Below are 14232 nucleotides of genomic sequence, written 5' to 3' on the forward strand. Positions count from 1 at the left end.
GTCCTTTTTTAAAATGGGTGTTCCATCTAGCAGATGAGATTATAAACCCTTCAAAAAGATTATACAGTTTTATCTACCTTTTATCTATTTCTTTACTTGTTTTATAAGCAGTTAAAAACAACTTTAGAAAACAATAAAAACACATCAAAAGATATATAAGGACTGAATGAAACAGTGCTTCCAATGTCAGAAGTCATCAATAGATGGCAGTAGTGACATGCTAGAAACTCTGACGTGTTCTTTAACAGGTGTTCTTTCATTACAGTTGGCAGGAATTTGTTGTATGTTGCTATTGTTTGTAAAAAGGAAGGCTGCATCAAAGCAATGTGCCATGATTAAATTTTTGATTGGCATCGAAGTCCCTCCAATTAAAATTCACTGCTAAATGCAAGTTGTTAATGTTATGACTGTATGAACATGAATATTGTGTATTGCTGCCCCTCCAAAATGTAAAAATGAAAAAGCTGATTTGTGTGTTCTAAAACAAAGGGGAAAACCTGTGATAGCAATCAATAAGTTTCAGATGAGCAAGCTTGCTGAACTGATTAAGAACAATTGGTGGATCAGTGAAATGGAAATTGCTGTCAAGTCTGGCACTTCACAGGAGCATGTAGGCTCCTGTTGATGTTCTTATTGATGTTCTTCAATATCAGAAAGTTTGTGCAAAATGGGTCTTTCAAATGCTGATGGCAGACATGAAAGTTTCAAGAGTTGAAATTTGCCAGCAATCATTGTTACATTGTGAGAATAAACGGGAGGAATTTCTTCATAGCATCATGACAGCTGACAAAACATAGGCTCATCATTATGACCCAGAAATGAAGCATCTGTCCATAGAATATCACAAAACTTACCCTCAGAGGAAAAAAATCAAAACCCAGTCTTCAGCAGAAAAACTTGTGGTTATCATTATTGAAATGGTGATTCTTAATGAATGTATCTTTTCTTTATATGTACACTGAGAGCATATGCACCAAGACAAATTCCTTGTGTGTCTAATCACACTTAGCCAATAAAGAATCCATCCATCCATCCATCCATTCCTTGAACATGACACCATTATCAATTCAAACCATTGTGTTTCAACCTTCAAAGCTTTGAGACAACAAAGCATTAACCAGAATTCAGAAGCACAAGAAGTAATCCACTAGACTTTACAAGATATCCAAGAGACAATTGTAAAGTTGGACCTCACTTTCCACTACACTCTCCAGACTTGCTGATCATATGACTTCCACCTTTCCCCAAAATTGAGGGAATACCTTTGGGGGCATCTTTTTGACTCATGTGAAGAGAAGGAAGGGATTAACAGGATCTAATTGAAGAGACAAAAAGTAGTGTTCTTTCATGACAACTTTAAGAAGCTTGTCTGTCATCTATGGAGATTCTCAATCGTTCAGGTCATGGTTGTCCCAATGGTGGTTTTCAAAAGTCAACTGGACTTACCTAGTTTTTCCCTTGAAAATGTTTCACTTCTCATCCAAGAAGCTTCTTCAAATCTTCAGAACTTCTTGGGTGAGAAACAAAATGTTTTCAAAGAAAAAACCCAAAAAAGTCCAGTTGCCTTTTGAAAAGCATCTTTGGGACAAGCTTGTCCTTCATTGGCAGAAGTACAAACTGAATAGTGATGGCTATGTGGAAAAGTGAAAACAGGTAACAAAACAGCTCATTTCAAGGATTATGTTTTGATTTCATGTATTAAAATAGCCCTATTTCAACAAAGTTATGGAATGGAGACATTACTTTTCATCATAAGAAGAGCCCATTCAACCTGTCGTATGATAAGACAACAGGTAGCCTGAAGGTGAGCATTGTGGAAACTAGCAGCAAAATTCTTTTAAAAAAATGATAATAAAATAGATAATAGCACAGCCATACCAGCACACAATTCCACTGTAAGAGATAGCCCTTCACATTTCATAACAAAAAGCTTTTTTTTTTCAATAAATGGACCATTTTCTTTAGATCACAGATAAAGATTGGATAGCAGCAAAAGAATGGCTGAAAAAAATTAATTCAAGCTATCTTCACTTAACTTTACAGCAGTATTTTTCAAACTTGACAACTTTAAGATGTGTGGACTTCAACTCCCAAAACTCCCCAGTCAGCATGAGAATTGAAGTGCAAAATGGGAGTTGAAATCCACATATCATAAAGTTGCCAGGTTTGCAAACACTGCTTTGGAGGAAACATACTTAATCCAGAAGGGCTTTTTTTTTTTTTAAGAAATAGAGGCTTGCAGAGCAGTGAATTCTCTTCAACTAGATCTAGGAAGCAGATCTTCCTTACCCCGCCCCCAATTTCTAGTTAATTTGTTTATTTATTTCTAAAGGTCTTCTGGGCGTTTGACTAACAACAACTGTACTAATATACCCCAGTAAATACATTCTCTGAAGAAAACTGGATCTCCATTCAAATCATAAACAAGCAAACACACTCATACTGTAATCTAGAAACACATACTATATCAAAATAGAATTTCTCCACAGGAATCATAGCCCTGAAAAGAATAATGAATTAATTATAAACAAAATAGTAGGGGAGAGGAAGGAAGGAAGAAAGGAAGGAAGGAAGGCCCAACCCAAATGGTACTAGCCAAATAAATAGAAAATAATGCAATTGCCTATGCAGCAGCTGGGGGAATGTTTTAAGCAGCTATTTTTGCAGTGATGCTTAATATGCTGCTTTCCCTAGCGTAACCTGAAATATATAATTTTCTATTATATTCCTTTCATTTGACTTTAATATGACAAAGCCTTTTCCCTTCACTACACCAGAATATTGGCTGCATTAAATTGCTTATGCAGGAATCTTTTTTTTTCTCTTTAATGTAGAAGTTCAAGTTCAAGTAAAGGACCTCAAAGGAAAGCTGTCTCATCTGTACAGTCACCTTTAACCCCTCTGTAACAGCTGCAATTCATATCTGAGACAATACCTCTGAGATCACCTTTCTCAGAGGACTGTAATTTGTCTTTTTGTCTCGCTTGCTCTCAGGGTGTCGTACAACTGCCCTTCAGTCTCTTCTCCTCCCGCTATGAATGTTGTGTGTCATGTGAAAAATGACAAGCTCCTAGTGTAATTATCTCAGGGAACAATAACTTAACTTTGATAGCACAACCAAATGCACACGTTCAAAAGCTAGTACAGGGCAGGGTGTTTTTTTTTTCCTCTGTAGGAAAAGAATTATAGCCCTCTTGTAATTCATGGTGCCCTGGTACACTTAGGCTTCACTGAACCACCTGTTTTGGATGCCACCTAGGATGGTTTTAAAAGGGAAAACCACTGCAAAGTTTACACCAGAAAATACAGGAGTAGCACACATGTGTCAAAACTACACAGGGCACCATAGATACACCATTTTGCTAAGGAACCCAAGGAAGAAGTTCACATGTGTTTTGTTCTAAACTAAAGAGTAGTAACTCTCTGTAGTAGAAAAGCTTTTTTTCCCCCATGGGTTCCATAAACAGATTTTAAAATTATTTCACTAAAGGATACATTTTATGTTTCCCCTACTCTTTTCCAATGGTTCAAAAGAGTTTGGGGGTAGGAGGTAAATAAATGTGTGAGTGAGGCATTTCCAGTCCACGTTGAAAGAAATCCTAAGTGGGAAAAACACCATATATTTAAGGCAAGAATACACAAGCTGAAACCTCAGAGCATTGGGTACTCCTTTAGACATCAGGGTGATATCCAACAGTAGTAGTGAATTGTAATTTTGAATGTGACTGAAGTAAAGAATTGTTAAATACAGAGAATATTCATGTGAACTGCATCACTATATTCACATCTAGTTTAATTTTTGCCCTCCTCTGACCCTTCTATTTCTTTTACCTGGCCCCATTCACATTTTTTGAATTGATGGTTCAAAAACCAACTTATTTTAAAGGCATTAGTAGGAGTGTGTTGCTGGATTTCTCCAGTGTTTGGTTTCTTATGAAAGAAAATTAAAAACAAATTCCAGGGCAGAGAGATCAAGTATCTTAGTATGCAACAATATATGCATTTGTCTAAGATAAGCCTCATTAAACTTTGTAAGGCTTACTTCTGAGGATTGCTATAATACCTGATGTTCTCAGCTTACTTGTTCTATTCCTGAAATCCTTCCTCCATCTGATGCTTAGAGGCACATTTAACTAGAAGGGGAATCACTGGAATTTCTGAATAATGTGAATAATACAATTGTAATTTTTCTTTTCTTTCTTTCTCTTCTTCCTAGGACTTTCTCCAAATGGAGAGTTTGCTTTTTTTAAAAAATCCACTGAGTTTTGATCTGTTAATTGCGAAAGGGATTGACCAATCAACATGTCCCCTGAGCCTGCCATCATTGGCTAAGAAAAAACCAAGACTGGCTCATGGTTTCCCAGATGGCTTTCATGCCTAAAGTAGGACTAGAACTCACAGTTTTCTGGTTTTTAGTCTGATGCTTCAACTACTGGATCAAACTGGCTCTCTTTATATATAATAATACAATTGTAATGCCTATTTAAAACTACCATGGGGTTTTGTTTTGTTTGTTACAAGTATACCCCGTCAAGTGCCAGATCATTTGGTACCTCCAATTTTGGGAAGTTATTTTGAGAATTGCCTTAGGAAACTTTGTTTTAGCCAAAGATATAACTTTAGCCTCTTCTTTCAGTGAGTTTCCACCACAGTCTTGGGGAAATACTGGTATTACTTTCCTAATATTAAATTGAATTATGCTGTAACAATTCTTTGCATTTTTGTTGCTCTGGGCATAGTTGTGGCTTTCTGGAGTTCAGGTACAGTTCTCCCAATGCCCCCAGATTCTGTCACTGAATTTCAATAGCACTAATCCACTTGCTTGGGTCTCCAGTCCTTCTCTTTTCTTAATTCCATCCTGCCACTGCTGCTTTTCTGTACTATTTCACTGTGTAGCATCTTTCTTCCTGCTAAGTCACAAGTCACTGAGCCCCCAACACTCCACTCCTGATCCTGCCCCCGCTTTATAGTGTGCAACCTTCCACATAGCATTCAGTGTCTATTTGTGGCTGTCATTTCTATGAAAGCTGTGCACCATTGGTACAGATAGCCTTGAGGACCCTCTTGTTTTAGAGCTCCTCAGTTTCACTACAATGAGGGCCAGGACAGCTCTTCTGGGCCAATGATGTGGTGCAGTTATTTTTGTATTGCTTTTGCTTTTAGCAGACTTGTACTCAAGAAAAAAAGATAAAGCTAAGTGCCTTAGCACTTGGATGGGAGACATTTAGGAAATCGCAAGACTGTTGTAGGCTAAATTGGGGTCAAGAAACATCCTGGAGTAAACTATGGCTGCATTGTTGCCAAGAAAGCCACGTGGACATGCTGGTAGTTGCTAAAGGTCAAGGTTCAACTCAAGGGAGTTTTCAATCTTACCTAATGTTCCTCCAAGGTGCACATCTCAAAATGTTATTAGCAGAGAATGTTCAGCTGTTGATGTCAAACACATTTGGCTTTTGAACTCATTAGTGCCATCCTTACCTTTGTTTTCCAGCAGAGAGGGAAAACAATGTTGGCATATGATGGAATGCAAAGAAAAGGATGCTCAAATAAATATTCAGCCTGTAGGGCTCTTACAATGAACCATCTGTGTCACCGTTAATATTGATTTAATTATTAGAGTGGCACACACATGGCAAAGAACGTGGAGGAAATATTTCAGACTATGTGCAGTCACCAATTTTTAGGAAAATAGCCCCATCTTGTTAAAGTACACAGCTCTATTGTTTTTTCTGGGTCACACATTTCTCTGCATGGTCTCTCATATGTATATGTATACAGTATGTGTATGTGCATATATACTATATACATACTCTGTATGTGTGTATGTTTTATGATCTGATCCTCATTCATTCTCTCCATAAGACTAAACTGTCTCAATGTGCTTCTTTCATATGTGTCTGAGGTTATGTTTCTGTATTCGATCCACATCCATTCATTGTTCCTATATTTTTGGCTCCCTCTGTTCTTGTTTCACCACGTATATTTCTTAAGAAGCCCATTCCTACCCTATTCAGCTTACTTTTGTTTTTCCTGACATAGCCAATCTTCACTTCCATATAACAAGGTAGACAGAAGCATAACCTTAGACACAGTCATTCACACTTCTTTCAATATTGCAGGAGACAAACACTACCAAGTTCTGTTCTATCAGCATTTACACACCTTAAATTTTTTTCCAACCAGTTTCCCATCTTTACTAAATATTCTACCAAGATTGATTCATATATTTATATTAGTCCATCACACACAATTACAAAGCCTTCATTTCAATCCATTCTATCCCTACCATTTCCAAATTATGCCCTTAAACTGCTCCTTTTGGGATTTCCTTCCTTTAATTATGCCACAGATAATGTCATCACTTTTATTGTTAATGGCATTCAGTGGGCTGGTGGTTTCTTGTTTACCTTTTTTTTTTTTCTCAAAATGACTTTTGAGTAAATTATTTTTAAAAATCCATTGGTATTTTCTCTATCTCTGTTTATCTTAGCTATTATTTGCTCTCTTTGGCTGCCAACACCACTAGGTAGACCAAGCCAGGAAATCAAGTCTACCAAAGGCTAATTCTATCTTTACTGAATTGGCTGCAATAACCAAATCTTGTAATTCTGATTGTGCTGAGCCTCCTGGTTTTTTCTTACACTCCAGTGAATTAGGAAGGCATCCACCCAAACCATTTCCTAATATCATCTCATTTCTCAGGATTAAAAAAAAAAATGTTTCAGCCTCTTTTACCTAGATAATGGTCATCTTCCTTACTCTTCACACAGACTATGTTTGTCACAACTATCTCTTTTCTTTCCACTACATAGGATCTTTTTGCCTCTTCATTTTGTTTTTAGACAATGTTGTCTTAAATCCATTTTTTTCATCGTGCAGGTCCCCATTCCACCAAGCATCCTGTTTCATATCTCCTATCAAATTTTTATGGTCTTTCAAAACCACTGTTATGTTTACTCTGATCTGACCAGCTTCCACATCTTCTTTATGTCCTCTTTGTCAGCTTTGAAGCTGACCTGACCGGAGCCATTTTGGAGTTTCAACATTGCCACAGTGAAGCTGAGGGATAGGGAGGGGGGGATAAAGATAGCTGGGGTTTGTAGTCAAAACAAAATACTTTCTCTTGGGAACCAAAGACATTCTCACACCTGGTAAGAGGCAGAGGAGGAGTGATGTTACCAGGCAACTGGATGGCACCCTGATTGGACCATGTGACTGATTGTTTGGGGGAAGGGGAAAAACTTTTACTTTTAATTTGGTGAAAACTGGGAACCTTCAGAGTCAGTTTTCACCAGAACTGTGCCAATATGATATATCCAATAAAACTATTATTTGAGGAATCTACCGCTCTTGGAGTTTTGTTTGCTTTGGGATTATTGCTTGGAACCCTGACACTTTTTTGATGTATTCTGTTGGGAGACTAATCTATGTTCTAATATTTCTTGATAAAACATTCATATTTTCTTTTCCTACAATTGTTATACTTTCAATTTCATTTTATTTCATTCCTTTCTTTTTCTTCTATATTGGGTTTTCAATCCACACCTGATACTATCAAATAATAGGCTGCAGTAAATTCTATCAGTCTTTCATTGTAGATACTTGAACATGTTTTTAGATCAATTGCTCTGCCATGTGTATGCATGAGTAGATCGAAACTTAAATCATACATTTGAAAAAGACCTTTCTTTGCCAGTTATTGACCAAATAGTCACCAATCTCATTTGGGGCTCCACATTTTCTATACTCTGTACTCTTTTATGCCATTCCCACCATTCATTTGCATCACTAAGCATAATATCCCCACTGCCCGGATTTCAGATATTCATAATTCTGCACTATTTTCTCAAAATTCTACCTATTTACTCCCCTTATATTCCAAGTCATAGTCTTCCATCATGGTTTTGATCAATCAAACTAGTCATATGTTTTTAGTAAGACATCTTCCATGTCATGACTATTCTATGAGAGCCCATAGATATTAAACTTCCCATCATGGTGTAAATAATAAAAAAAGCATTGTTAGCAGCTTTAGTCACCCTATGTTACATTGTTAGCAGCTTTAGTCATACCTATGTTGGTCAAAATGACCAATGTGCCACAAACATAGCTAAACACTCAATTTCAACTTCAAATATGCTCATAAAATTATGTGCAATCTAAGATCTCTAATCTAATCTCTATCATGTAACCAACATACCACCACACATCCCACCAGCTAGGAATTACATATCGTATATTGTGGCCCCGGTTCCCAAGGCTATGCTGTCAGAGGAAGAGGACCTGGAAGATGAGGAGGAGGAACTGGGAATGCCTTCCTCCCCAGGACCTTCCTCTCTGGCAATACCTTCCTCCCCAGGAACTTCCTCCCTGATAATGCCTCAGGTTCCATCAGACAACCTAGAGGAACAGCCTGAGATTAATCAGGAGGAAGGCATATCGGAGCAGCCCCTGACAGGGAGTAAAGAGGAAGAGTGTTGGCTTGATCCTAAGCAGCGTCGTAGGGAGAAATGTGAGCAGCAACGTAGGAGGCGTGCGAGAGAGTGAGCTGAGTCATTGAGCCACACCCCACAGGGGATAAAAGTGGGTGTGTTTTCTCCTGAAACTTTGTATGGGACAAAGTTTAACCTTACTTCAGATTTTCTTCGTGAATGACTATTTTTGTGGACTGCCTTGTGATTTTCTGTGAGTAAAACTTTATCAGTTCGGACTTGGCAGGCAGGACATGTGGGAATGCCAAGAATATTATCAGTTCCAAAGAATTAACTCTGTGAAGTCCGTGCCAGCTTGCCTGCCTGTGTTGGTGTGAGTTTGTACTCTTTCATATTTTGGGAAAGAGGAAAGGCGAGACAGAACAGTATATATTAATCTACCACTCAGAATGCAAAATGCAGAATTCAAATATAACAGATAGCTATTTGGAAATCTTTGTACTGCATAAAAATAACAACGAGATTTAATTATTTGAAAGACTAATGATTTACTGTGGAATAATCTTCTCAACACATGATAAACTTAATGTCATAAAATGGACACAATTTGAGCTGCCGCCAAGTCCTGTTGCTACAAGCCCGGATGTCATGACTATTCTATGAGAGCCCAAAGAACCCAAACAAAGAGACAGTTTTGTCAGCCCATGAAACAGATCTGGAAATCAAAGCTGCACACTGAAGTAGATTTATGTAGAGTTTCTCAGAGGGAATGGCTTTTCTGCCGTTTCCAGGCTTGTTACATGTATTGCCTGATGTTGCAACTTCATTTCCTTATATGGAGAATGCTGGGTAAGCATGTTGCCCTCTAGTTGTGTCAGTCTGACATTGATCTGCCAGCTTTCTCAACTGCTTGTCTGTCAAGGAGTGTAAAGCTAACATCCCTTTGGGCTTAGTCCACTTTCTTCCCTAAGCGTTGCTGTCTCTCGTCTTAATGGACTGTTATTCCCCTTCCAACAAACAACTAAGGAGCTCAGCTCAGCTCACAACACTTTAAATAGCGACTTAGGCCTGAGCACCCAAACTTTATTTTTAAAATCTGCATAAATGAGTCAGATGCCATTTGATAATGAATGAGATAGGACAAGACTAACATTTATGGGCATTGGCCCACATATTCTGTTTTTTTTTTTTTAAGAATAGTTGTGTGGCAAGCCTATGGCTGGCCTGTCTCTGAGGCATTGTATTCCAATGGATCAAGATGTTTCTACTGTCTTTGCTAATTTACACAGACTATTGCCAGCAAGTCACAATCATGTCTGCTCAGAAAAGTACATCTTTGCCAGTGTGCAAAGGCAGTGTGGAGAAGGTTTCCAGGCAGGCAATAATAGACCAACCAGGTGTGCCATCGTGGCTGGTTTATTAGAGCTGTGGTGGTACAGCGGTTAGAATGCAGTATTGTGGACAAACTCTGCCCACAGCCAGGAGTTCAATCCTGACCAGCTCAAAGGTGACTCAGCCTTCCAAGGTTGGTAGTATGAGGGCCCAGATTGTTGGGGGAAGTATGCTGACTCTGTAAACCACCTAGAGAGGGTTGTAAAGCACTAGGAAGCAGTATATCAGTCTAAGTGCAATGCTGTCATGGAACTCAATGATCAGAAGAAGCAAAGCTGTACTTCCACTTATGGACTAGTCAATGGACAACCTCCATTTTCATGCAGGCCCAGCATACTCAAAAAGTGGGTGGAGGATTACATACTTCCTTTCTATTGCTTTTAAAAAATATTTTATTCCACTAAGAAAGAGTGGGACATTTTATTCAACTAAGAGTGGGACATTTTCTGCATTGGTTCAACATGGTTTTTATGCAGGTTATTTGAAGGGAAATTGAGAAGCTTGTTGAACTACCCCTGTTCTCATTCCTGTTGCCTCTGCCTTAAAAGAGGCACAACTCTGCTCATTATATGCCTGCTTCAGAACTCGACATACAAGTACAAAAGGGGTAGAGTTTGCATCATGATAATACAGTTCACATTTAATCATTGCTCCTCGTGGGTGCAGGGGGAATGTTTTAAAAATGACTTCTGGTAACATCTTGAAAGTAATCTGATGGAACTTGGAGAGTGAAGATTCTCTACTGCACAGGTATCAATTTTGCTGTGTCACATTGCCACCACATGACATTTTGTGATGTTTTTCCCCTTCACAGAGCTGGGGTGTGCATGGCTTGCGCATGATGCATCCGGCCCACAGGCTGCCAATTTGACACTCCTGCTCTACTGAGTCTCCCATTGCTATTACCTTATTCCCATTCCACCAAACAGCATGGAAGCAGCTTCAAATATTCAGATACCTCCTCATTTATAGCCTATGTAATCCTAACATAATTTGAATCAAACTGGCCTGCCCTTGAATTTTCAAATATGATTTAATCATAAGCCCTTTGAATCCCTAATATTCAATCTGAATGTAATCAGAGCTGATTTGCACAGGCCTAATAGGAACTTTTACCAGGAATATGGGATTAGCAATTATTGTACTTCCTGGCACATGTACATTTGGCAACGAGCCAGTTTTGTTATAGTATATGAAAGCTCTCACACTAGTTCCTAAAACATTCTCTTTAATAGCATCTCAGGTGAGCTGAATTTCTTGGCTCCTGCTGATCTTCAGAACCAGGTATTAAAAAGAAGCAACGTTTTGCAGTATATCATCTTTTGGAACAACAGGGACTAGCTTCTACCCCCTGAAGTAAGTTGAAAGCAAAATGGAGATCAGCCCATTCCCTCTCTCCCACCCCAGGAAAATTGACTTTAATGATCTAGACAAGTTGAAAGGCTTCTGCTAGTAGGGAGTTGACAGATATATGTTGAAATTTTGAAGGAAAAAACTGCATCACACAGCAGGACCCACATTTTTCAGAAGTTGCCTTTTTCAAATTACTTTTCCCAGTAATTTTACTAGCATGCGAAATACTCATATTGGGAAACGAGTACTTGACACATTTTCTCTTATTGTTGATTAGCTTAATATGGCTAATTCTAATAATCATTAAATGAAAGAACAACCGTTGTTTGTTTTTGTCGCATTCACATTTGAGGAAGAGCAAGCTTCATAGAGCTGCCTGGGGGTGCGGGGGAAGTGCCCAGAAGCTGACAATGAATATATTAATGTGCTGAAGTCTGTGACTGCTTGTTGTTAATGATGAAAAATAACGTCACCCACTAAGATATGGAGGCTGAGATGCATAGTGGTGGTAAGGTAGCCTAAGAATTATTAGTGGGTAGAAGCTATTTGCAGATTAGATGGAACTGCAAGGGAGGCTTTTAACTGCAGGACCGGGCAATCTTTTAAAACTGGAGGAAGGCTGAAGATTATAATGGGCAATTATCCATAGAGGCAAGTATCAGGATTTTTTTTGGTTTGGAAAGGATTGGAAAGTTGTGTTTTTAATAGTTTTAAACCCATGATAAAGCTTACATTATGCTTTCTATCCCATTAATGGAATAAAGAGAATCAGTTTGATGTAGTAGTTAAGGGCACTGGATTAAAAAGCAGAAGACCTTAGTTCCAGCTTAGGTGAAAAATCAGCTGGGTGAACCTGGGCCAATTACTCTGTCTCAGACCTAGGAAGGAAGCAATGGCTTCCCCGTGTTATCTGGAGTCAATACTGACTTGATGGCAGACACACACACACACACACACACACACACACACACACAGCAATGGAATAAAAGACACAGAGAGGAATATCTGTCCAAATGTATCGATATAGGATCTAAGACATTCATATTGAATGTGTGGAATGAGAGAATGAGAAACATAGAGAAACTAGATGCTGAACTGATAAAAAAAAAAAGATATGCACATTTGGACCTGTGAAATCACTAATAGAGTGATAGCCTAAATCTGCCTTTAGGAGTATTACTGACTTGAAGTTAAACAGACTAAAATGAATTATGCACAGCCTAATTTATTGGCTTCTGAGTCTATTTTGGGTAACAGGTTCTTGCAATTCTCCCAGATTTTGAATTCACTATGTACTACATACTAGTATATACTAGTACAAGGACTTGGGTTGATCAGATCTTGGAAGGGGTAAAACACTGGTAGCTTTGAGATATCTTTGTGGCTTTGTCTGTTTCACTCATCTCCCATCATAAGATATTTTGAAGATATTTTGTTTTTTGCAAGCCAGATGGACACACAGGAGTCTGAGAAACCATTATAATAAGAAAAAAATACTCTAGACTCAATTTTAAGCAACTGAACTCATTTTGCCCTTTTTTTACCCCTTTGTAAAATTTGATACAGAAAGCCATGTGTTTTGGCAGCACAATAATCTCCTTTTAACAACCATCATCAGACCATGCTGTGGGCAATGGAGCAGAGGCACATTCACACTGTCTCAGGCAGCACCCCATGTGGGTACCACATTGTTATAATAACGTGACATCTTCACAACAGGACAGCTAGTTTTCTTATGACACAACCTTGGTACAAGTCAAAATTGCAAAATTTCCATTTTTGATATTGACAGAAAGAGGAAAATAGCAAAAAAAAAAAAAAGAGTAACAAATTGGGGTCATTGTGCATGAAGTCCTGCAACTGGTCATATATGCAAGCCAGTTGCCAAGTGCTTGAAATGTGACCATGTGACCATACAGTGCTTTGTGGGGTGTGTGTGTGTGTGTGTGTGTGTGTGTGTGTTAATTATAAATTCAAGGACAGGTTCTACAAATTTTTTAGCCCATCATAACTTTAAATGTAAGTAACCAAACTTGCTAGGCAACCAAGAACCACCTGTACTAGTGCAGTCCATCAATAATTCACCTACAATTACCTTAGTACTCATAATGGCTTTGATGGCCGATTCAAACTCCTTTGAATTATTATAATCCACCGTCCACACATGAGGTTTTCCAATGAAATCTTCTGCATAGGGATGCTGAGAGGACACCTAAAATGTACACAAGAAAAGAATTACTTAGCATTTCCCATATGGCCCTCTGGGGTGGGAAACATTTCTGAAAATATGACAAAGCATCAGAGCCAGAAGAGCTACAGTAGTTATGAGATAAGGGTGGGAATGGGTTCGTTTTGGTTTCCTGACTGCTTCTGTTCCTTACTCTGAACTAATTCTTACTCGTTATTCTGCATCAGTGAATTCAGCAAAATATGAAATCTCCATGAACATTTATGTTATATGTTATAAGAATGTTTCCTACTGATTTCTGGCACATAATTCTTCTGCTGTTTGGATAAAACCAGGGGTGGTAGTTGTGGAAACCACAAGCTCTCACCATCATTCATGGTGAGTGAGATTTTGGAAACTTCACAGGCATCTAAAGTGCCCCACTAAGGTTCCAAAAGCATGCATTTCATAAGTCTTCATAAACATTTTCATGGACCAAATCTTCCTTTTATATCAGATAAATTCTTATAAAATAATTTGAGTCATTTATACATTTTTCTAGGTTATTCAAAATCAAACATGAATTTGGCCGAAATATGGTCCAAACCTCTCACTCATACATCTATATGCATATTGCAACATGCAGAATCACTTTTACTTTGCTTTATGCAAGCAAAAATAACACTACATTTTTCTTCAAATGCATTTGTTGTCAGAACAACGCATTTAAGTAATTGGTTATATAACTTCTTTATCCTCTGGAGCAGACTATGTCTCAAAAGTATTGACACATTTAGTCTGGATACAAATTACCCCTTTCTGCGTCAGTTATCCAAGTCAACAAGACAGTTCTGGCTCATCAGTTCAGAAATCATAATGCAGTATGTT

General features: G+C 38.2%; 1 protein-coding gene across 2 annotated transcripts in view; it reads right to left on the reverse strand.

Moving 5' to 3' along the window:
* Positions 1–14232, reverse strand: part of MGAT5B (alpha-1,6-mannosylglycoprotein 6-beta-N-acetylglucosaminyltransferase B) — a 245105-nt gene that overhangs the window by 21639 nt on the left and 209234 nt on the right. For both annotated transcript variants that reach the window (XM_026702067.2, XM_087924789.1), the window contains exon 14: positions 13273–13389. In XM_026702067.2, coding sequence (XP_026557852.1) covers positions 13273–13389 — 117 coding nt within the window. The remainder of the gene's footprint in view (positions 1–13272; positions 13390–14232) is intronic.

This window comes from Pseudonaja textilis, chromosome 2 (genome assembly GCF_049901715.1).
Source record: "Pseudonaja textilis isolate UNSWEBS1 chromosome 2, rPseTex1.2, whole genome shotgun sequence".
Lineage (NCBI taxonomy): Eukaryota > Metazoa > Chordata > Lepidosauria > Squamata > Elapidae > Pseudonaja > Pseudonaja textilis.